The sequence below is a fragment of the Lethenteron reissneri genome, chromosome 4, assembly GCF_015708825.2.
Source record: "Lethenteron reissneri isolate LAM-NWPU_2019-01 chromosome 4, ASM1570882v1, whole genome shotgun sequence".
Classification (NCBI taxonomy): domain Eukaryota; kingdom Metazoa; phylum Chordata; class Hyperoartia; order Petromyzontiformes; family Petromyzontidae; genus Lethenteron; species Lethenteron reissneri.
Window position 1 is genome coordinate 7,802,485 of NC_083782.1, and position 24,968 is coordinate 7,827,452.

The window sequence follows — 24,968 nt, forward strand, 5'->3', positions numbered from 1 at the left end:
TTGGCTGCCACTCTGTCATTAGCCTCGAGCACCGGGCTGTCAACCGTTCAAGCGCCGTGGCCTGCCCAAGTCTGTTTCACGTTTCTCAAGTCTCTTGACGTGTCTGACCAAACGTCCATCTCACAGCCACCATCCTTTTGCGAGTCCATCAAACGAGCATCCCTTTGCGGGAACGCCAACGTTGGCTTTGTTCTGGATGGACTGGCCCCTGTCACTGGAACGTGGAGTTATCCCAGCACTGGCTCGGAAGCGGCATCAGAGACGGGCGCCGCACTCGCGCTTGCTTGACTTGTTTTGACAGTGCCTCGTTAAAGTGCCATTGTTTAAAGTGCCCGGCCTGAAACATCCATAACATTTTCTTATTTAATGGGGCTGTGTTAGGGGTGGGGTGGCAGGGGGGGGGGACGAGGGGCGGGGCGGGGTGGGGGAAGGCAGCAGTGAAAGAATCCGAAGACGAACAAGAAAAACACAACTTTTTCTTTTAATGTTAAATAAACTGTATAAAAAATGGAGTAATGGCCCCCGAAACTCTCCTGCCCCCCCCCACCCACCCCCTCCCCCGTCCCTCGTCAGGGAGATGCCTCGGAAGCTCTTAAGGAGGCGACGATCAATCTTGCCGCGGACATTTTTAGTGTCGGCGTGCTCGCCCCGTGTCCCGAGGCTTCCGGAGGGGTTGACCGCAATTGGCTGCAACAAAGGGGACTCCTGTCGAGGGCTGTTAGCCGGGCCCCCCCCCACCCCCCCGCGCAATCAAAGCGCCCCGGCCGCCGGCGCCCAGCCGGGTCCTCTGGCGAATGCGCCGTGATGGTGGGGTGGGGGTAGGGGTGGGGGGGGGACGATGATGATGATGAGGAGGAGAGTGCGCGGGCACAGCGGACGACGAGACAATTCCGTGCCGGGGCCCCGTGACTCTATCTTAGTGATAGGAGCACTCGTGATGCACGTACCCAGCGTCACGACCACGTGGAGCCCCCCCGCCCCCCCACCCTCGTCCCCTGGGCCTCATCGTCCACCCTGGCCCGAGAACGCGTGGGGGGGGGGGGTGCGTTGGCGTTGGAACGGCGCTGGCTGTCATTTAGAGCGGAGGAGTTGCCCCTCCTTGTCAGTGGCATCTGCAAGCGCAGCAGCGTTTGCTTTACAGTCGGCCTGATTTTGCCGACGGGACCCAGAAAGGGGGGGGGGGGGCGAAACTGGCCCAGCGGTATGCTTGCTCAATCAACTGCTGCTGGGTTGCGTTCTGACTGGGCTGACTGGGCCCCATCCATCCATCTGGGATCGATTTAAAGTGAGTGCCACTTTGTGAGGAAGTCAACAGTGGTTTTCCTTTTTGGTTTCTTGGATCTATCTGTGTGTTATACCCCCCCATCCCCTTCCTTTTGTAACTTTCTGACCACTCCAGATCATCTTGGGGGTCTCTCCGAGTATTTAGCCCTCCGCTTTTGTCACTCGCTCGTGAAAACGAAATGTAATTTAAGGGGTGAAAATGCAACATTGAGCAGTGTTGATGAGCACCGTACAATATTTAATGCTCACTTGACCGTGAATGTGTCAACTATAGAGCAGATTTAAAGGTGTTGTTTCGTGATGATGATGCTGCTGCTGCTGCGTTGGTCGTCACAAACGGCTCGACAAATCCATCGACAATACTGCGTGTCCTTGAAAGTAAAACGTATACAATCGGCGACGTTTTGGGCAATAGCCCCTTCTTCATGGCACAGAGAGAGAGAGATGGTGGCTGATACGAGTTGGCAACGGTGGTCTGTACCCCCCCCCCCCTTCTTTTGTTGTAACTTTCTGACCTGGACATCTGTGAGAAGAAGCGCTTCATAATATCCTCGTTGGATTTCTCCCCAGGTCAAGAAAGATTGTGATTCTGCCACGCACGGCGCTCTGTCAGGTGCGCGCCGGTTTTTCCTCTTCACGTGCCAGACGCGCGTGAACGGAATTGCCCAAATACCCCCAGCGCGCAAGGACTGTCGCCAAGAAGTCTTGAGACTCGGGGTGAGGTTTTGCTCGATAAATAAAGGGCCCCATTGTCGTGTCAACCATTATTAAGTGTACTCTCCAGACTATAACGTGCGCTGATTTTTAAAGCATTCACACGAGAACAGTTGGTTCTCGTATGTGTGTGAACCAGAACGTAGCTTCGCTGTACAAGTTCAGAATCAGAATCTTTATTGATCCTGGACAAATCCGATGAGCTATGAAGCTCTTTTTCACAGATGCCCAGTTGGGCCGGGTCAGAAAGTCAGGAGTGACTCTTGCTTAACGGGAGTGTCCTTATTATCGAGAGAATACGGGTATCTATTTTATTTCTTGGACCTGTTTTCTGGAGCGCATTATAATCCAGAGAATTCGGTATCTTCATTTCTGACGGGCCATAATGATCTGAGGCCCTGTGCTGTGCACCTCATTGAGTCGTCCCCCCCCCCCTCCCATACATTAATCCAGCCCTGGGGATCGTGGCGATGGGGCAGGATGAGGGTAGAGGCCTGGTGGAGGAGGTGGACAGAAAGAAACGGAGTTGAGACGGAGTGCTCGCCTACGAGAGAGATGAAAAGCAACACCGGACGCGGTGGAAATATCCCAGCGAAGCAAATCGTTGCTCCGCGCCGCGTTCTCGCCGTGCAGAAACTCGACAAGCCCAAACGCCGCTCTCTTTAAAAACTCCAGTTTTCATTTCAACAGGTTCTCCGGGACGGCGAGCGGGAGAACTGTACTCGCACTGTATAATGCGGGTCATGTTCACAGACACCCCCCCCCCCCACCCCTCCGTGGAGAGAGCCAATTGCCAGGTCATCTCGCAGCGTGCAATCCCGGATGCCTCGCTCATCGCACGCGGAGGGCCTGCTGGGGCCAGGGCTTCACCACGCGTGGCCCACAGACAACGACGGTCTGTCATCCCCACTTTCGTAAAGCTAAAGGAGCAGCCCCTGCAATTGCTGGCGGAAGAGCCTCCACTTAAAGAAGGGAGGCTTTCGAGCCGCAACCCCCTCTGCATGGCACTTTACCAGACCACACGCGACCTACCAGTCGACACGCTGTGGTGCAACCGAGTTGCACCGCTGGCTGGGTGGACACAGAGGCGGTGGTGGGGATTTAAGAATCTTCCCCGACCCCCCCCCCCCCCCCGCACCCCCCCCCCCCGTTGTTTCATCTGCCGTGCCAGGAGTTCGAATCAAACCGCGGCCCCTGGGTTTCAAGCCCGGCATGTGCTGAGCCTTACAACACCCCTGGCAGCCTCCTGATGCACGTGAGAGTAAAATAAATACGTAAAAAAAAATCTTACAATCAGACGGTCGCCGGCTGCCTTTATAAATCAGTTTGAGCGCGAGAGAGAGAGCTTTTGGTTCGGTTCCAAGCCACAAAACATACTGCCGTTTTTATATTGGTGCCGGGATGGTAGTGATGGTTTCTGTGAATTGGGGCGCCCCACGTTTCGCCAATCCCAGCAGCATTGGTGACTTTTTTCAATTCCTAGTTACGTGTTTGTTTTTGTCTATTTCCCCACGATTTTTATTTCGGTCGCGCGATCGGCGTCACGAAGAAGAAGAATCCATTCGCATCTCTAGCGTGCACTGTTGGCTACGTACGGTGTGAAATAAGTTCTGCATGCGTAGATGCAAAGCGGTCGTGACCCTTGGTGTGTGAGAATGGCCCGCGGAGACGAATATATCAGAGCTACCGCTAAGAATCCCTTCAAATGACCTGTTACCGCACAGTAGGGGGCAGCACTTTCCCACCTGTTCCACCGCATGACAATCAAACCGACGTTTGAATTCTCACGGCTGGACCTCAGATTGATTAAGTGCACAAACAACGTTCATGCGAGGGTTTCCCTGCGGGGTCATTGGCGATCGCCCTGACGCTCTCGACTCGCTACATCTTGAAGAACCCCCCCCGGTTTAATCCCAGGTGGCCGAAACCTGGGTTCGATCCCAGGTCCTGTGCGGTGCCGGCTCGGAACGCGACTTTTGAGCCACCCTGGTGTGACCTCTTCCGTGTTTGTGTGGCGTGCTGGGGTCACGCTCGCCCACTCGCCCGTGGGAGTGGCTCGTCTGGCATTGATTCGTGAATTCACTGGCCCCCCCCCCCCGTCTCTCTCGGTCACTTTGCGTGGCCCTCAGAACGTTCCTCGCCACTCCTCCCGTTCGTGCGCGATTGCCCCCCCCCCCCACTCCTATTGTTCTACCCCCCCCCCAGTCCTCGTGCTCTACCCCCCCCCCCACTCCCCCCCCCCCACTCCCCCCCCCACTCCTCGTGCTCTACCCCCCCCCCCCCCCCGCTCCTCCCGACACTAAACTGGACTGTGGGCAGCAGCAGCGTGTGTGGAACTTGTGCGGTGCACGAGGAGCGAGTCCGACGGCTCTGCCCTCGATTCGTAATTCGCCTTTTTCTTGCTTTGTTCCTCGCCAACGAATCGGTTTTTGGTGACGTGGTTTTATCACAATGGAGGTGTGTCGGTGTGCGCACCGCATGTACACAGTGAATGTATGCGTATGCGCGTGTCTTTGTGTGATTCGCGGCGTGCGCACGGTAAATGTTTTTCCCGGGGTTGTACGTGGGGTGTGTGTACAGTCTGGCATCCTGGGTGTGGAGTGTGTGTACGTAGTGTGTGTATGTGGTTGTGTATGCACAGTTTGTGTTCAGGGGACGGGTGTATTTAATGAACCTGGATACCTATGCAAATCGTAATTCGCAATAATAAGGTGCCTTCATCAGCTGCCCGGCGGCTTCCACAGTGATAATTCGACACGTGACGCCCAATTCCTCATCGCGTGACATCATCGCATTCGGGTCGTACCACGTGGCGACTTTTGGGCCTTACCTGTGAAAAAAAAAATGTGTTTAATAGTTACGTACAATTATTTAGTTTCGTTCCACGCGCCCCCGTAGCTTTTCCGGAAAAACGAAACGTCGCGACGCCGCGCCGAACCAACGCGTGGCACATCCCACGAACGCGTCGTGGCCACAACCGCGGCCAAGACGCCGGCACGACGTGCGAGCGACGACTCATTCCCCCACCGCCGTCTCGTTCTCAGGCGACTTCCTGACTCTGCTCGAGCCGATGAACAACATCACAAGCTCGCTGGGCCACACCGCCATCCTCAACTGCCGCGTGGCGGGCCAGCCGGCGCCCACCTTCCGCTGGCTCAAGAACGACGCGCCGGTGCTGCAGGAACCGCGCCGGGTGACCGTGCGCCGAACGCCGTTCGGCTCGCGCCTGCGCATCCAGAACCTGCATACGACCGACACGGGCTACTTCCAGTGTGTGGCGACGAGCGGCCCGCGCTCCGTCTCCTCCATGGGCATCCTCTACGTCAAGTTCGGTGAGCCCGCCGGCGTTTGTCGTCGTTCGCGAGGGTTTGGGGTTGTTGGTGTTTGGGTCGCGCTCGCATTGCTCGCTTTGAGACGGCGTCCCCCGCCGCTGGTACTGTAAATAAATCGAACTGGCTTGCCCGGTCGGTGGCAAGCAACCGCGAGCATGAGAGGACTGGGCGAGGTGGGTGAGCGGGGCGGGCCGTCTTCGTCCGATGAAAGCACCCGTGCCGCGCTCCGTGTTTTCGAGTCTTCTTTGACAGCCGAGGAGCCAGTCTGTCATCGTGTTTTTGGCCGTGACCGTCGGACCCAACGCGGAGAGTGGGGGGTGTGGAGGGGGTGGCAGTGGGGGGGGGGTGGAGGTTGAGGGTGGAGGTCGGGCAGTGGGAGTTGCAATTGCGGTAGGGGGTTGAGTGGAGAAGTTTGGAAACTTTTCGCCAGTAAATATTTGAGCGAGTGCGTAATAACGATGGCTGTTGTGCGTAGAGCCAATTCCCCTTGTAGCGTGCCTCTTATTATTATTATAATGTTTCAACTGCGCCCTCTCGTCGTTCGCCGACTCTCGCCCGCCGTGGCTCCACCGCCGTCCGTGGCCGTTAAGATGCCTCCTCGGAGCCGTTCTCTTCCCGTCGGCTTAGGAAAAAATAATAACTCTTTTTTATTGGTACGCTTTGGAGAAAGGGAAAAATTCGAACTTTGGACAACAAAACCATTGCTTTTTTTGGTGCTGTCACATGGCACGGTGGAGTCTGTTGCACGTGCTTCATGTTATTGTTTGTTTTTTATTGATCGATCGATTGTCAGACGCCCTCCGTCGTACTACCGAGCGCCAGAAACTCGCGGCGGAGTTGATTTGGCCGAGGTTCGATGCGGTGTCACCGCCACAGAGAAAGCCGGACGCTGGCCGCGCCGAGGTTGCGTCTAGATGCACGAACGCTTTCACCGGCCCCACAGCCTCCCCCCTTCCCTCCCTTCCCTTCTACGGTCGGAAAAAAACACTTTGGAGTTTCCTCATTTATCAAACGTAACGGACGGGAATGGTGGCAAAAGTAAAGGCGAGGCACAGCCCGTTTTGCATCTTTATCGGACGGGTACACAACAACAACAAATATTAAACAACAATAATGATAACGTCAAGGAGGAATAAACGCGACTTCCAACGGCACGCGCACGCACATTTCGCGAATGGGACGCGGTGTGCGGCGGAGACCTCCTGAGGCCGAGGATCCCCGAGTCCCCCGTGCGCCTGGACGCAAGCGAGGAGCTGTTAATCGCAGCAGCAGGAGGAGGAGGAGGAAGCAACGTTGGGGGTCCCTGTAGTTGCCGACCCGGACGGGCGATGGATCGCCTTGTTGTGACGCCGCGGATGTTGCTATCCAAACGGATTCCTCAACAACATTCCCAACCTAAGCAGAGAGAGGAGCGAGCGAGAGGTGATGGGAAGATGTTTCATCACCTAACTGCTCGGCGTTAGGTGATGCCAAAAACCTTCTGTTTATAATCGGAGCGAGGGCCGCACGGCCGACCCCAACGAGAGACGATCGCGGTCAAATTCGTGAAATCTCCACAACGACACCCAGTGCGGATGCCTCCCCCCTAGCAACGCAGCTTTTTAGGAATCTCGTACTGCTGTGAGCACACAGAATAATTGGTGTTGGGAGCGGGGTACCTAATGAAACAGCATAAACACCGTTCTCTCTCCACCACCACCCCGACGCGCTGCTCTGCCAGAGCTTCAAATGGACCGGGGAGGGGGGGGGGGTACACGCGACGCCGACATCACGGTCGGATTAAAACTGTGGAAATGCAGTCAAAACATTCTCGATGTAAACGGTGCGCGAGCCACTCTGCCGTGTCGCGATGGCTGCTCACGCGCGGGGGCGGGGCCTGTTTGTCACCCAGCTGATTGCGGCACCCTCTCGCGCGAGCAGAGTCGTGGTCATTTTAAAATCCTTTATATTAAGTTCACTTGCTTGCTTGCGCGCTTACGACCGTGCAAATCTTTCGGTCGTTTTTTAACCCACTTCCCGTGATCCAATCGAGCTGACATTTTGCACACAGACTCGTTGTGCGTGACAATTAATTTTTGTGACAAAATTTTTTCCAAAATTTTACACTGTTTAGGGAAAAAAATGTAAATATTTAATTACCAATTGCTTAATGGTGGCAGACAATCATCTGACCCATAGGTGGCAGCCATCTCAAGCCAGAGGACGAGAGGACTCTAGCCGCCCCGATGCCACGCATATAACGGATTTATAGTGAAAAACTTTGTTTTTACGGGTTTATTTTTACGATTGGACCCCACTGATTGTTGTCGCTCATTTCGTCTCGTTACCTGCCCCCCCCCCCCTTCCCACAGGACCGGTACCGACCCCCAGCTCTGGCAAGGATGGACAGTGAGTATCCGCTGCACGCACGCACGTGATCGCAAACTCGACGGAGGGGACGCTGCTTGCTTCTTGCTTCCGCGAAGCCCAGGGGACCTTCGGACTCGCAGGGCCCCACGGCCATTATAACAACGCGCTATTTAAAAAATTAACATTCCGAGGGTGAACAAAAAAGAAACTCGCAGATGGATGGGTTTTGGACGGCGAGTCCGATTCACGTTGCGCCGAATCGCAGGAGACACACTCCCTTCCACCCCCCCCCCCCCTTTTGGCGAGCGGGCGGACGAACATGCCTCCATGTATAATTGTTAGTTTTTTTTTTTTTGCCGAAATAGCAACAACGTTTTGCACATTTCGCGATTGGCCCGGCCCCCCCCCCCCCCCCATTGTTAGTTGCACGTGGATGAGAGAGGGCGAGCGCGCGTCTGCTTATTTGGATAGCTTCATTTAATACCGCCCGCCCGTCCCTGCGCAATTACGTCCGAGCTTATTCCGCCGCGCTGCGTGTCACGTGTCCATGCGGCTCACGTGCGTGGCCGGTGGCGGGTAGAAGGCGCAGCCCCGCAATGTTGCCGCTTGCTCACGCGCCCGCCGCTGGCTAAGGCCGTTGTCTTTTGGGGGAGCGCCGTTTAGGCACGGCAACGCCGGTCCGTCGCGTCCGTTAGCGAACCTCGAGCCAAGGCCGGCGATGTTTCGCAGAAACCCTTTAATTATAACTTCGCCAAAGCTCTCGTCATTTTTCCCTCTTCCCCCCCCCCCCCCCACCACTCCACTGTGTACAGCGCCGCTCCTTGGAGAATTCCAATTCCAGTAAATGTGTACCGTGCTTAATTTCTTAATTTCCTCGTTTTCTACGAAAATAAACATCTCTGCAATTACGGGATGGGGGCGGCGACTGCGGCGGTGGCATTGCTTTATATTAGCAGTTGCTGTTGGCTCACGCTCGGACGACAAAGGCGGGCGGCAAAGTCCCAAGGCGGAATTCCTAGCAGACAGCGGTGGGAGTAGTGACGGGTGGCATCTCCTCCGTGCCCCGCATGTAACGGGGCATGGGTGGCAACCTCTACATGAACAGGCACTGTCGCCTTCCAGCATAGGGGGACAGTGTCATGATTATGGATGGACACGCTTGGAGGCAGCGGGGTGATCGTTGGTGTCGTCCAGTCTTCAGCTTCGAGGCCGGCTCCAGAACATTTTTTCAATTCTCATTCTTGACGTTGGCCATGCACTCAAAACCCCCCGGCATCCTGGGTTCGATTCCCGCTCACGGCCAACATCGGCGACGAATATCTGAACCGGTTCCCGAGCCTCCACTAGTGCGACTCTCCCTCCAATGAGTACCTGGTGCGGTGTGTAACCATCAGCACTGGCGCGGTGCTGGCCACCGATCTCCTCATGTGCCGTGTGGCGGCCTTCATAGGTGCTGCTCGCTACGAACGGCAACTTGCCCCAACAGTCTGCCGGAGGCTTTACGGGGGGGGGGGGGATCTTTGTGTGCGTGTCGTGTGCGTCACAGCGATGACGATGACGACGAAGGATTTTGTCAGCCGTACCGCGGCATTGCGTGCGCCCGCTTCATCGGAAACAGCACGATCTACGTGGACTCCCTGCAGCAGCAGGGCGAGATCGAGAACCAGATCACCGGTGAGTGGGCCTCGTCATCGTTATCATTGTCATCGCCACCATCATCATCATCGGCGATAATAATTATCTATCCACTGCAGGTGGGAGATTGAGAGCTGCCAGGTTTGTAGTGCAGGACCTCGTAAGGTGTCTATCCCGTCTTGTCACCTGCCCCCACAACCCCCTCTCTCACCTGCCGGGTGAAGGCTTCTTCCGTACTAAGCCATCGCCATCTCTCGCGGTCACGTGGCGCCACGCTGAATCCAGCTCCTGCACGCGCACGAGTCGATCCGTCTCCACGGGGCACGTTCTCTCGGGTGCCATTCCCTCCTGTGCGCGATCCCTCCTTTGGCCGACCCCGTCGCTCCATCTCCACAGGGCGCGCGCACCTCCTGTCGTGCGCGATCCTCCCTCCGCTTGGCTGCCACTCCGCCGTGTGCGTCTCGACCGCCGGCCACGTGATGGCCGTGATGCGACGTGGTCCCAACCCCCACACAACCCCCCACCCGCCCCGCTCACTTTTCTCAACAGTCCCTTAACCCAGCGCGTGGAGAACTGCGCAGGTGCTTGTGCTGCTCGGGTTCTGCGACACGATGAGGTTGGGTGCAGTCAGGGCGGTTGGGTCATTTACCCCCCCCCTCCTCCTCCCCCCTCCAGTAAAAAACAAAAGGCTTAGACGACGACGAGGAGGAGGGTGGCATCAAAGGAGCCGTCATCGCGCCGGCCGTGTGGCCTGGGGACCCGGGGGTGGAGCTGTTGCGGAGGCTGACCACAATTAAAAGCTACTTAACATATTTGGATATTTATTTACACACAGCACCCACCCAAAGGGGCTTTCCCTCTCCCCGTGTGCGGGATTGTGTGTGTGTGTGCGCGTACGTGGCTTCGTGTGTGGGAGAGATGCGTGTGCGTACGAGCGTGCCCGCGTGTACACACGTGAGCCGGCGCGTATCTGCATATCGGTGTGTTACTGTTGACGTTCACGAGTGCTTTTGCATGCGTGTTGTGTGCGGGTGTGTCTGTGTATATGCACGAGCGCAAGTGTGAGGTGTTGTGGGGAGCGGGAGTGTAAGCGGTTAGGGCGCTGCGCTACGAACCCGGCTCACGGCCAACACCGGTGACATTTATCTGAGCCAGTCCTGGGCCTCCCCGAGGTCGACTCAGCCTCAAATGAGTACTTGGTGCTGTGTGTATACATTGTCACTAGAGAGACAAAGGCGGCCGGGCGTGGTGCTGGCCACCCACCCCCTCATGTGCCGTTCTGGCCTTCGTAGGTGCTCGCTAACAGCACTTGCCCCGACAGTCTGTTTAAGGCTATACGGGGGAACTTTGTCTTTGTGTGTACTTGTGCGCCGTGCCGGCCTTCTTCATCGGTGCTCGCTAACACCACCTGCCCCAAACAGCCTGTCAAGGATATATGGGGGATCATTGCCTCGTGTGTGTGTGTGTGCGTGTGGGAGCCTCCTCACGTCTGCTGCGAGTGGTTTCTGGAGGACGTTGCCGCGTATCCCCTGACACTCGGCGGTCATTCTGCGTTGCATTAATTTTATTGGCCCGGGTTTACGTTTTTTTTGTTTTGTTTAAACGAGAACGCGAGGGGAGCGGCAGAGCAGCTGCATTAATTTGGGGGCTCCCAGAGCAGTAAACATACACGACCTCCTGCCCTTCCCGTGGTGTACATTAATAAATGCTGGCTGCGCTAGAATCCCACATTCTTAAAACATTAAAATCATTACATGCGCGCGCGCGCGTGTGTGTGTGCGTGTCACACAGTAGCATAATCATATGTCTGTACAGGCCTTTGGCAACCCCCTCTCCTCCGTGCTTCGGATGTCACTCTCGCCACTGATGTGAGCTGTGGTTGGAAATATAAATTTGGGGTCACCGGATTTACAGCGCAGCGCAAAATTGCCGTTGGGCAATCGCTCCACCTCCTACGGTTTCACGCATTTAACAACGGGACGGGGTTGTGAAGGCGCAGCCCTGCAATTGCCTGCCCCATTGCAATGCTGGCGGAAGGGGCCTGGTCGAAAGGGCGCTCCGGAGTGGTGTTTGGGTCTATTCTGCTGCTGTGACCACAAAGTCACAGAGGAGGTGGCACGATGTTTTGGCCCCTCTCTCTTCCGCGCTAACTAGCCGTCTTGGTGAGCGGTTGGGATTTTCACGTGCTTTACCCCACCACACGTGTGTTTACTGCCCATTACAGACGAACTGCGGGGGCATCCGTGTTTATGCTGCTAGATGGCCAGAGACAGACAGGCAGGCAGGCAGGGGGAATTCAAGAAACTTTCACCCATGTTTCAAGTGCCGAGCCAGGAGATTGAATCTGGAAACCGCAGGCAAGTGAAAATTGCAGCCAGAGGCGGTGCCAACAAAATTGCCTAACCTCTCTCCCTTCCTGTGTTGGGATTAAACGGACGGCTTGGTGATGCTGCGTCAGAGGTCGAAAACGGGTTTTGATTCCTTACCCGTACCCGTACCCGGCTGCACCAGGGTCGCAAATGGGTACCCGTACCCGTACCCGGCTGGGTTACGGGTACCCGTTCCCTACCCGTACCCTACCCGAAATGAGTGACACCAGTAACTCACGGCCTACCCGTACCCGTACCCGGCCGCACCAGGGTCGCAAACGGCTACCCGTACCTGTACCCGGCTGGGTACGGGTAGCCGGGTATCGGGTAGGGTACGGGTATCGGGTACCCGGTTGCGACCTCTGTGCTGCGTTGGCGGTGTTGCACGACTGACGAAAAAATCGCAACGCCTTCGTCAAAAGCGATGGCTTGCAAAGAGAGAGAGCGGCGGATAGGCGACAATCCGAGCAAAGGTGCCCTTGGTCGGGAGGAGAAAAAAAACCCGGAATTCCCGAAAACCTGCGAGGCGGAGGGGGATGTAACGAACAAGGTGTTGCGCGCCGCCAAAAAACACCACCCGAGCGCTTGCGAGGACGATCGCTGTGCTTGTCAAAAGGGCAGTGGTTCTGCTGATGCCAAATCAGGCTTTGTCCACAGCTTGATGTCCCGGTTTAACTGCAGGGACCATCTTTTTATTTTCTGACGTCGGGCGCGGGTCAAAGCCACCGCAAATTAAGGGAGAGGGAGCGCTTTGTCCATAAGAGGTTTTTTGGGTTAGATCGCGTGAAGATGAATGTCGTTAAACCCGCCACCGCCCAACACAGCCAATCGTCCAAGGGGTTTGTCACGTAAATCAAGCGTGCCAAGTCGTTACGAGTAAGGAACATCGGTGTGCTCGGAGACCCACAATTCGAGCACGGCGTCTCGCCAGTAACTACAACCAGCATCATCGGGCGACAAGCCAGCGTCGTGGAGAATAAATCCGCCCTGTCTCCCCGGTCTTAGAGCCGACGTGGTATAAAAAGGAGGGGGGGGCGGGAGGGAGGGGGAGCGCCTTTTGATATTACCAGCCATGTTGCGCTTCCCCGCCATTCTTTGCGGTGGGCGCGCGACCACCCGGCGGTGCGAACCGACATTGGGTCGCCGCCGAGACTCATGGGGGCGAGCGCTCGCGCCCATCCGAGCGGAGGACGAAAAACAAGCCCCCCGCGTGCTTTTGCGCTCGCCAAATGTTTACTTTTGTAGGCCGAGCCGCAAAAGCACGCTCTCTTCCACCCCCCCCCCCCTCCACCTTCCCAGGTTAGGCCAAAAACCTCCGGACACAGCCAGATGGCACACGACATTGAGTCCTAGACAATCCCACTCTTTGATTCATTTTTATTACAGGCCAGACTGGTTTCAGTCTCGTCGCCAATGCTTTCGAGAGAAGCCGCCACAAGAGAGGGTATTTGGCCTACTCTTCCACAGTTTACCAGATGCCTTGGAAGAGGTGGGAGTTGCCCACACATTACCTCACCCACACATTCCTCCCCCTCCCGATCCCACTCAAAGAGACGGGAGGGGTGGATTTAATACATTTTCACCATTTTCTGTGTTTGCTGTGCTTTCCATTTAACTCGGTCATCATTGCTCTTATCGTTTTTGTGACCCATGTCACTCTTGCATACGAGACTCATCCTGGTTCCTTGTGCCCTCACCCGGTTTAAACTTCATTCGACTTGCATTTTAGTTGTTTTCTGCATCGCGCCCCCCGCTCCCTCCCCCATCCCGCGCAGCGGCGCTGACGATGATCGGCACGGCGACGCAGCTCTCGGACCGCTGCTCACGCTTCGCTATCCCGTCGCTGTGCCACTACGCGTTCCCGTCGTGCGACGAGCGCTCGCCCGTGCCGCGACCCCGCGACCTCTGCCGCGACGAGTGCGAGGCGCTGGAGACGGACCTGTGCCTCGCCGAGTACGCGGTCGCTCGCTCCTCACACATCCTGCTCATGGCGCTGCGGCTGCCCAACTGCGACGAACTGCCGCCCACCGGCACGCCCGAGGCGGCCAACTGCGTGCGCGTGGGCATCCCCGCGGCGAAACCCATTGACCGAGGTGGGTGGGTGGGATGGTGGGATATGGTGGGACGGTGGGATAGGGTGGGACGGTGGGATAGGGTGGGACGGTGGGATAGGGTGGGACGGTGGGATAGGGTGGGATAGGGTGGGACGGTGGGATAGGGTGGGACGGGAGGGGTCACGGGGTGAATTGAAACAGGGGAGATATTTGTATTTTTTTTTCTTCGAAAAGACACGATATCAAGGAAAGAATGATGAGATACTGCAAGAGAATTTTGATATTCCTGTTACTGCTCATCTCCCTGCGGCTCTTAAGTGCATTACAATTGTGCCGCTTGTTTTTTAGTTTCGCTGGATAACGAAAACCCTCTCTGCAGCTCGCACGCAGGTGCCGATGAAACAGCGATGCTCATGGATAGTGGGCCGGAGAAGTAAGGGCCACTAGATGTCCGTCCCTGCATCCGGAACTTTGACCCTAATGGAAATTTCTTTGAGTTGAGATGAACTAAGCGACCAAGTGGAAGGTGGCATGGACTAGAAAAACTATTTTTGATCAAAGTAAAAAAGCTTACAATTTTACCACATGGTGAACAAAGCCGGTGAGGAGGGGAGGGAGCGGGCTAGGCGGGCGGACAGGTGGGCAGAGTGGTCGCTATTCAATGAATTAACGTTGAGGTCGCTCAGGCCGCGACCGTCCTTGCAACCTCTAGGCCGCCGCGTAACCCCGAGCCTGTCGCCTCCCGCCGGGCAGACCACAAGTGCTTCAACGCCAGCGGCGTGGAGTACCGCGGCACGGCGAGCGTGACACGCTCGGGCCACCAGTGCCAGCCGTGGAGCTCGCACTACCCGCACGCCCACGCGCTGCTGCCGGCGCGCCACCCCGAGCTGGCGGGAGGCCACGCGTACTGCCGCAACCCCGGGGCCGAGCGCGAGGCGCCCTGGTGCTTCACGCTGGACGAGTCGGTGCGCGCCGAGGTGTGCGACGTGCCGGCCTGCTGTGAGTGGCCGCGACGCACGCGCACGCATGCACACACGCACGCACGCGCACGCACGCACGCACACACGCGCAGACAAAGATCCCACCGAAGCCCTCTCGTCGTGGCCAGGAGACCTCGACATTTGCATCGAGCTCCTGCCATCATGCGCAAGTGTAGAACACGCAAAGACGCACACGCAAAGATCAACACCCCCTTTCCCTATGGCTTGAACAGACTGTTGGGGCGAGTGCTGTTTGTGAGCGTCTATGAAGGCCGGAACGGCACACCAGGGGGTGGGTGTCTAGCACCACGCCCGGTCGCCTTTGTCTCCCTAGTGGCGATGTTTACACACCACACCAGGTACTCATTTGAGGCTGATTCAACCTATGGGAGGCCCAGGACCGGTTCAAATAATCATCACTGGTGTTGGCCATGTAGCGCAGTGCACCAACCACTATACGACCGCACGCACGCACACACATGCGCGCATGCTAGGCATGAGTTCCTGGCTTTTTATGGGTTCAGCAGGAAATGTTTAAAAGTCGTAGGGTCTAGATGTAGCATTGAGTGACCAGCATGAAGACACATTCAATAAGTATCATGTCTATCTAAAAAAAGAGATAGAAAAATGTTCTTAAATATGCGAAGATCTCAAATGTGTAAACCTGAAACTTATACCTTTTGTGCACACACACATACAAGTATAAAGCTCCCTGGTATAGCAAGTTTTGTTTGAGAACACCTATGAAGGCTGCCACAGCATACGACGGCATGGGTGGCAAGCGGCACAAATGCACACACTATAAAACGCATACATGGGAGACCGGGTACGGCTAGGGTACGGGTACGGCCGGGTACGGGTACAGGTACCCGTTTGTGACCCTGGTGCGGCCGGGTACGGGTAAGGAATCAAAACCCGTTTGCGACCTCTGGTACACGTACGTCACAAAGCATCGCGGCAGCAGCCACAACAGCGGCTGCCCGGCCCCCGCAGAGGAGCGGTATCACGCGCACAGCCACCGGAGTCAAGGTCGTTGATCTCATTTGTCGTCCCATTCTTCTCGGCAGGTTGACCCTGAAGCCGAGAGCCCTGACCCGCTGCCCCCCGCCCCCCCCACTGCCTCCCTTTTAAGGAGCTTCAATTATTCACTGTTTAAGCAGAAACGTTGCCGACGTGCTTGCGCGCGCAGTCTCTATCCTCCGCCGAACAAACGGGCTCCTGTTTCAGGCGGAGATTCCACCACGGCGTCACACAGGATCACCACCTCCGTTTTGCGCGCTAGGCCGCGGGATGATTTCATTTGCTCATGAATGAGCATTCCCCCACAATTTTTTCCCGGGGTCGCAGGGGCGCCCTCCGTTGTCGCGTTATGAAGCGCGGAGATTTTAATTCGGGAGCTCGTCGCCAGCGAGCAAGCGCGCACAAGCGTGTGTTACAAAGCATGGTTCTTGTTGCCCCTCCCCCTTTTCTGCACCTCTCATTAGCGTGGTTGGCTACATACGGTGCAAAAGAAGTTCAACGTACGTACACGCATGGCTCTGACGGTGGGGTATGCGCAGAACCGTTTCGGATATCGCTCGCAACTGATGATAACCGTGGCCGGGAATTGAACTCGGGTTGTCTGCCGGATTGGTAACGCACGCGGTGCATTAGCCACGCCGCGGCTGCCGCCAACCAAAGGATATCAAAAGTCTCCGATTTTTTCCGCCCGACTTTCTACTCGGGCTGTCGGGACGCTGCCACGGCGGCGGTGTGACATTCGGCCACCACACCGGACTTGCAATCCAGAGGTCGCCGGTTCGACTCCATCTCACGGCGCGCGCGACCGTTGAAACAGCGGGGACGAGTTTCTTAAATTCCCCCCCCCCCAACCTCGCCGATCACCTCTGTCCATCCCCAGTGGTGTAAATGGTCGCATCCACGGTTAGTCGTGCGGTGGGGGTGGGCTAAGGTCTGGCGACTACCACCTCCTTCGTAGACACCTGTCCAGTGCGGACAGAGTAGGCCGCCAAATACCGTCTCCTGGAGGGGCTCGCCAAAAGCACCCTCTAATGAAGGCCCTTCGGCCGGGGCAATGGCGCGAGCGAGCGGATGCAGGGCTGCACCTTTGCTTTTGACAAGGAGCGAGGGTTGGGGGGGGGGCTTCCACCGGGCATGCTCGGTCACCGTGGCCCTCATAAGCTCGCTCCGCCCGCCCAGAGCCCAACCACCGCTGCATCCCAAATTCCGCTCTCTGTTCGTGGGGGGGGGGGCGGCGTTGGGGGGGGGGTGATACAAGGTTCCAGGCAGCAGAGTGGAGGAGGTCGCTTGCCTCACGTTCGACCCTCTCAACGGTACATTTGAGGCGAGCTCGCGGCCACCCGCACCGCCACGCCGCCCCACGCCCATCTCTCTCCTCTCTCCATCCCAGCTCCTCCCCCCTCCCGTCACTCTCAATCTGGGCTCCTCCCCCGCCCCCCTCCTGTCAATCTCCTCGTTCTGCACATGAATCACCCCCCCCCCCCCCCCACAAGACACAGCGCCGAACCGAGGGAGGGGCGGAATTAGGGGGGAGGAGGGGCAGAGGGAAGGGGGGGGGGGCTCGCAAGGGCAGCTACAGGAGAGATGGCGGTGAGGAGGGATGGATAGAGAGACACCAGAGAAGGGTGGGTAAGGAGGAAGAGTGTTCGGAGGTGGGGGGGGGGGAGTTGTGACGGGGGGGGGAGTGGGGTGGAGGGGGGCAGGTCACATCGAAAACCCAGTGCAGCTGTGGGCTCAGTCTGCTGCCCGCCCGGCGTTTGACGGATGACCTCTCCCGATGAGGGCTGACACGCCGGCCCCGGTCGGAAATTCCAGCCGCCCAGACACAGCCGGGGAAGAATGAGAGAGAGAGAGAGAGACAAGAAAGACTGCACAAGTTTAAATTTACGTGCACCTCAATATTAAGTGTTGTCACAGCATGGGCGCGGGGTCTGGTTTTTTGCACTGGCGCTCACATTTTCATGATCCCCCCCCCCCCCCCCCCCCCACCGTGCCCAGATCTTCCAGGTTCGGTTCAAAAGCGAGGGGAAAGGAATCCGCGCTCCGCCGCTGCTCGGAGCCAAGCGCGTGTTTTTGATCCCCCCCCCCGCCCCCTTCCCCCTTTGTTTCCCACCAACGTGCAGCAGAGAGTGGGGGTCCTGCACTGGCCCCAAGAGGGTGCTCCCCCCCCCTGCCCCCCGCCGTCCAGGTTCACCTGGGGGGCCCCGTCGGTGGCGAGTATCTCGACCGGTCCTGGGACTCGACGAGAGCGACCCGGCCTTAAATGGGCAGTGGGGCCTTGTTGTAAAACATCGGACTTGGGGAGACGAAGGCAGCTGGGTGCGGGGCCGGTCACACACCACCCCGGCCCCTCCTGTGCCATGCCGGCCTTCATAGGCGCTTTCGCCAACAGCGCTTTCGCCAACGGCGTGTGCAGGCTGTCGGGGGGGAACTGCTTTATCTTTGTCTACACAAGGCCGGGCGGTAGAGAAAGTGTGAGGAGCTGTACAATGGGAAGTTCTGCTGCTGGTGGTGGTGATGGTGTTGATAGTGGTGGTGGTGATGCTGCTGTTGCTGCTGGTGGTGCTGCTGTTGCTGCTGGTGGTGGTGGTGCTGGTGCTGCTGGTGGTGCTGGTGGTGGTGGTGCTGGTGGTGGTGCTGCTGCTGTTGCAGAGGCCGAGGCAGCTTCTGCTGGTGCTGGTAGCCGTTGTGGTGCTGCTGCTGCTGCTGCTACTACTGCGGCAAGAGGTCAAATGAATGGAGGCTCCGGGTTTATGAATCGGCGCTCTCGCGGCCGCCACTAATGAGCAACACGTGCCCCCGCCGGCGGCGCAAGCGACGCCGGCAATTTTCTGTGGGGAAAGAAAAAAAAAGTCGACTCGGTGGTGAATGGCGGCCGCGCGTCGCCGTCGTCGTCACGGTTGTTGTTGTTGTCGTCGCTGTTGTTGTTGTCATCGCTGTTGTTGTTGTTGTCGTCGCTGTTGTTGTTGTTGTCGTCGCTGTTGTTGTTGTTGTCGTTGCTGTTGTTGTTGTCGCTGTTGTCATCATCGTTGTCGTCGTTGTTGTTGTCGTCATCATCCTCATCGTCGCTGTTGTCATCATCGTTGTCATCGCTGTTGTCGCCGTCGTGGTCGTCACTGTTGTCGCTACTCTGTGTGAGCAGGGGTGACGCAGCCGGTGTGCGCGCTGTGCACTACAAACCGTGAGATCTGAGTTCAATTCCCGGCCTCCGCTTGACATCATCAGGGGAGTGCTGTATCAGAACCCGGCACGGGGGCCCTCCCTTAAGTATCCTCGGCTGTAAATGAGTGCGTGGCGCAGGGCTGCATTCAGGCGGCAGGAATTTTTTTTGCACCGAGACCTGGGACCGGTATGCACACGTACGTTGACCTTCTTTCCCACCGTACGTAGCCAACCGTGCCAACCAGAGGTGCGCTATTGCTGTGTTCGACTTCATCGCAGGAGACTGTACAGTACTAATAGGCCTCGGCTGACCGGGAAGTACATGGAGTCGAGTCCTCGGCACGGGTTGGGGGGGGAATCCACAAGCGGGAACAGCGACCCGCGGTAGTGACGGTGGCTGCTGCTGTCGTGTGTGTGCGCGCAGCTCCGCGCGAGAACAACAAGATGGAGATCGTGTACATCCTCATCCCCAGCCTGGCCGTGCCGGCGCTGGTCGCGCTGCTCTTCTTCCTCGTCTGCGTCTGCCGCAACCAGCGCAAGTCGTCGGCGGCGTCGCCCCGCTCGCAGGCCAAGCCGGTGGCGCGCCACGACATGGAGCTGTCGCTGCTCACGCCGCACAAGCAGGTGAGGGAGGCCGGGCGGTTGCCTTCGCGGGACTCGCCTGGCTCCGCGCGCGCTCCGGCGGAGGTGCCGTGGTGCCGCGGTGTTGGCAGGAAATAAGGAACCAGTGGACCCCCGTGGTGCTCGTGGCCGGGAGAACGGTCTCTCCCGGCGGCTGCCGCAGCGGGGAGAGTACAAAAACAGATGTTGGGCGAAACGATCGGCATCGGCGCATAAAATACACCTCCGGCATTTAATTACACTCGCGGTCCCACTCTTACCACTTCGATTTACATGCCAGGTGCGTGCGTGTGCGTTTGCGAGCTCGTATGTGGAGTTTCGCAAGACGCTTTGAAGCGTCGAGCCGGCGTCGAGCCAGCGTCGAGGAGAGGCCTGCTCTGCTCCTCGCTCGTTCGCCCACTCGAAGGGCCCCCCCCCAACCCCCTGCTTTGCGAGCATCCCCCACGCACCCTCCCCCTGCGCACGAGGGTGCCGCTCGCGGAATTCCCGGCGCTGCTCTCCCGCGTGCCGTCACCTCCTCGCCCGCTCCTCGCGAACGCACGATCTTCGCGCTTGCTCGCTGCGACGTGTCCTGCGATAGACGATGGAGATTACTCTCCTGCCACCGTCGCCCTGCGATGAATAAGGGCCACTGCACAGAACATCGCCTGCCGTGCGTCGGTGTTTTCTCCCACGGTGTGCGGAGTTATTGGCCCTCGTGAGTTTTCGCGGTCCACACCTTGCGCGCTGCTGCCAACACATTGGCGCGAAAATGTTTCGCTGCGGCGCGTGGATCGGAGGCGGAGAAAGTGGCACGAGGCCTGTGAAGGAGGAGTCGCGAGCGGGGAACTAAACTCCACAGCAGGGAGACGAGCACGAGGCCGAGTGATCGTGCCGAGTTGGGGGACACCGGCACTCCGGCAAAAGTCGCTAGCGGGGACGAGCCTCGTATCATGGGGGGGAGGGGGGGGGGGCCTCTCGCGCGAGCACCCGGCACGGAGATGGAGCGAAATCGTCTGCTCCTGTACAGGAGCTCGATGGGTTGCTGTGTCACGCGCATTCGTGATGGGATGGCGACATCCCACGTGGCGGCGAGCCATGGTCCAGCACCTCTCCCTCCACGTTACTCTCCGCCTCGTGCTACTTCCACGTGGAGGGGGTCGGCTGAGAGCGTCGGCTGAGAGCGTCTTTGGCAGACCGTCATCCAGCAGTGGATGGGTTATGGCTACCGATGACGGCGAGAATGTGTTGGGGCTGCGGGCACCCGCGAAGGGGGGGGGAGGGCGGGGTCGGCGCTCATTCTCGAGAACGTTTAGCCGCGCGCCCGGGAGGTCGACACGCTAACGGATGTTTACGCGCACGCACGCGCGTGTCTGCGCACGTTTGTCCCGGCGGCCCGGCCACTCGGTCAGGCTTCCACTCGGGGATTTATGGGCGCCCGATTTACACGAAAGTCGTCCCTGTGTTGTGACGGAGCTCGGGTTCTGGCTTAAACACCCTCCTCCTCCTCCTCCTCGGCGGGAGCAGATGGTTGCGATAAGTGGCCACGGCGACACGTGGAGGCACTTAAGGAGACGGGTGGCGGGGTCACGCGGGGTCACGCGGGGCGCCGCTTAATGGCGTGGCTGAGCATGGCTGGCCTCGCCGGGGCCGCGCCGAATCTCGCGGGGAATGGAAGAGAGAGAGAATGCGGGGGGGTCACCCCAATCCTCCTCCCCCCCCCCCCCCCACCGTTCTACTTACGCGTGCGTGACCGCATCGCAACACGCACCTGCGCGACCCACTGCACCTGCGCGATTAAAGAAAGACTTGGGCAGGAGGGGAGACCCTCCCGCGATGGAGTCCATGAGGCTCGGCGAGGGAGCGGAGGGGCGGATGGCCGCTGCGGTGCGAGACGTGGACTTGGACCAGCGTTGACCATGCAGCCGGATTGCCCCGGAGGGGGCTCGGCAAATGCGTCCGGGACCTGTTGAAGTGAATGCGACCCAGAGGGCCGTTGCGCAACCGCGCGGAGTGCCAACACACGCACACAGACGCAGAGGTGCCATCGTGTATCCAATGCGGACTGGTCGGGGTTAACTGCACAAAGGGATGGTGTGGCAAGCACCATACGGAGTGCTGATGGTTCCACACCGCACCATTTTAATTAGGAAGCAACTGGAGCTATGGGCTTTTGAATCATCTAGATCAAAAACTAATTTCTTTATAACTGCTTTTTTGTGTTTAATTGTCCTTCCCCCACACCTACCAATTAACACGTTTGGCTACGTACGGTGTGAAAGAAGTTCAACATACACACATACATAGACTCAACATGTACGCGCATACAATTAAGGCTGAGCTGACAGGTGATGCCCTAAATTGGTTCAAATCCCACTCGCACCAGAAGTAAATTATGGCTGGGAATTGAACTTAAGTTTCTGGGATTGTTCATAAAATTTGAATCCCAATCTGGGATCTGTGGTCCTTTGAGCCATTGGCCTGAACGTGGCCAACGTGGTGGGCACTGCCCCCATGGTTGACACTGCCCCCGCAGTGGGAATTGCCCTTGGTTGACATTGTCCACGATCGGGGGGGGGGGGGTAGCATGTTTCTCTCCAGGTGGTACCGAGCAGCCACCACTCCCCCCCCCCCCCCCCCCCCCCCCAGCCGGTGCAGATGCGGTGGCAGCGGCGGTGCCGGTACCTGCCCCGTTCCACAGCAGAGTCGGACCATGTCTCAGGGGAGCTCGCTTGGTTGGCTCTCTGCCTTCTGCCGCCTGCATCTCTCCCTCTCCTCCTGCCTGCGTCTCTCTCTGCCTCTCTCACCTGCTGCGGCAACTCCAGCTGCAGGTTTTCCAAAAAATGAGATTTCCAGGAACGGGCCGAAGAGAAAGAATAACACGCACGCTTCCCAGAAAGCTCCATGGAGCTGGCTCTCACGTGCGTGGATTTCTGCAGCAAAATATCAATTTCCTTTTAATGTATTTATATATATATATAGTACGTTGTTGCATGTGTAATATGTATTTATATTTTGTTCCATTGCTGTGATGGTTACCATGACCACACTCGCAAATGAAAACTCATTTCTTAAGAACGGATTTTTGTTTTAGTTTTGTTGTCCTTCCCCGCACCTCCGATCTAGCATGGTTGACTACGTATGCTGCGAAATTAGTTCAACATACATCGAGGTCACACACGTTCGATTGCATGTCCAGGTGTGGAAGTGGCAACAATGGGGGGGGCAGGTTTCCTAAAACTTCCCTCCTCCTGCTGCTGCCTCCTCGCTACCCAGCCGTGTATTTCACAGTCAATCGTCGGATTGCCTATTGCAGGGTAAAGCGTGGGTACACCTCCCACCACCTCCGCTTCCTCCGAGACGTCTGGCCGACGCGAAAGAGTCGGCCACGTCGCCTCTGAAAGATCTCCCTACGGTGCCCGTGTGCCCCTTCCGCCGACGGCGGCACGAGCGAGGAATTGCGCGGGGCTGCATCTTGACCTTCCCGCGTCGTGTTCCCTGGCTTCCTGTCGCCGCAGCTCAAGCTGCGGGAGCTGCCCCCCTCGTCGCTGCAGATCCTGGAGGAGCTCGGCGAGGTCCCCTTCGGCAAGGTCTACCGGGGGGTGCTCTACCTGCCCGGGGGGCCCTCGTCAGCTGGGGGGCCCTGCCAGCCCCCCCAGCATCCCGGAAGCTCCGCGACCGCCCCCCAGCAAGTCGCTGTTAAGACGCTGCGGGACCCGAGCGACGCGCGACTCTGGCAGGTGCGGGTCGCACAGAACGGCACGAGTGCGATGATGATGATGATGATGACGTTGATGATGATGATGGTGTAACGGTGATTGTGAAAACGATGGCGATGATGATGACGATGGTGATGACGATGGTGATGGCGACGTTGATGATGATGGTGTAACGGTGATTGTGAAAACGACGGCGATGGTGATGACGATGGTGATGACGATGGTGATGACGATGGTGATGACGATGGTGATGACGATGGTGATGACATTGACAGTGAAGTTGTCTTTGGCACTGGCACTTTACATTGGCGCTGGGATCGTTGTTATGGATTCTGTGAGTCTCTTGAATCGAGGGGGGAGGGGGGGGGCGCTTCCGGGCTCCGGCGATCCCAGCAAGCAGCGGAGGACACTGTCGTGTGCTCGCTCGCTTGTCCATTTACAAACGTCCCGAGTTTTTGTTTAGATTTTTTTTTGGGGCGATTCTTTTTACTCCTGCCCAATTTTAGGCCGATTGCACTTTCTCTTCACGAGACAGAGTACATTCGGATCTCTCGCACGGCAGTGCAACTCGTCGGGATGGAGAATGGACCACAAAAGTGGATAATCACGGATCTAACTCTGAGATAATTCCAAGTGACAGCAGTCTGGCCCGCACGCAGTAAAGGGGCAGCACTCTCCTAGCCACTCTGCTATATGAGAGTAATGTTCGTCGTATGATGGTCAAAAGCAACGTTTAATTCTCATGAGAGCGGGCAGCCAAAGTAGGTGCAGGGAAATGCTGCGTCACATCTTGTGCCCCATCGGGACAGCCCTGGCTGGACTGCAGCAGGGCATTGAAGCGGGTGGCCTCAGCCGCATTTTTCTCCCCAGCGCTGTTTACACATCGCAGCAGGTACTCGTTTGAGGCCGAGTCGACCTAGGGGAGGCCCAGGACCGGTTCGGACAATCGTCAAAGTTACATTTCGATTTAAAGCTTTCGTGACTGCAGAGATTCATCTTCTTGGTTCTTATCGGTAAAGTCACGTAGAATGGAAATAAAAAAAAAACATAATAAGATAATTCTCACGACGTTTCGTGGCCGAAACGTCGTGAGAATTATCTTATGTTTTATTTGATTATCTTATTATTTCCATTCTACGTGACTTTACCGAAAGAACCAAGAAGATGAATCGTCAAAGTTGTTTGTCCGTGACCCGGGAATCGAACCTGGGTTGCCGGGGGTTTGTGGCTCAGCGCGCTGACCGCCCGCGCTCGCTCGCAGGAGTTCCTGCACGAGGCCCGCCTGATGGGCGCGCTGGCGCACCCCAACGTGTGCGCCCTGCTGGGCGTCGTGTCGCCGCCGCCGGCGCCGCCGCAGCAGCAGCAGCAGCCGCCGTGCCTCGTGTTCGAGTATCCGGCGTGCGGGGCGGGCGGCGCCGGCGGGGCCACCGACCTGCGCGAGTTCCTCATCTCGGCGGCGACGGCGGCCGGGCGGCGCAGCAACCAGGAGGGCAGCGGCAGCGGCAGCGGCGGCGGCGGAGGAGGAGGCGGCGGCGGCGAGGTGCTCGGCTTCCCCGTGCTGGAGCGCCGCGAGCTGCTCTGCTTCTCCACGCAGGTGGCGGCCGGAATGGAGTACCTGGCCTCGCGACACTTTGTCCACAGGTGAGTCTACGTTCACTCGTAGGGCCGGGCCGGGCAGGGCCGGGCAGGGCCCTTAGTGCCTGTAATATTAATAAGAATGATTTCTCATGTCAAAAAGTGTAAAGGCACC

General features: G+C 57.7%; 1 protein-coding gene across 1 annotated transcript in view; it reads left to right on the forward strand.

Moving 5' to 3' along the window:
- Positions 1 to 24,968, forward strand: part of ROR1 (receptor tyrosine kinase like orphan receptor 1) — a 79,724-nt gene that overhangs the window by 50,991 nt on the left and 3,765 nt on the right. The window contains exons 3-10 of the mRNA XM_061564111.1: positions 5,043 to 5,330; positions 7,682 to 7,718; positions 9,226 to 9,353; positions 13,459 to 13,776; positions 14,491 to 14,736; positions 19,324 to 19,523; positions 23,018 to 23,239; positions 24,480 to 24,859. Of these exons, the coding sequence (XP_061420095.1) occupies positions 5,043 to 5,330; positions 7,682 to 7,718; positions 9,226 to 9,353; positions 13,459 to 13,776; positions 14,491 to 14,736; positions 19,324 to 19,523; positions 23,018 to 23,239; positions 24,480 to 24,859 (1,819 nt within the window). The remainder of the gene's footprint in view (positions 1 to 5,042; positions 5,331 to 7,681; positions 7,719 to 9,225; positions 9,354 to 13,458; positions 13,777 to 14,490; positions 14,737 to 19,323; positions 19,524 to 23,017; positions 23,240 to 24,479; positions 24,860 to 24,968) is intronic.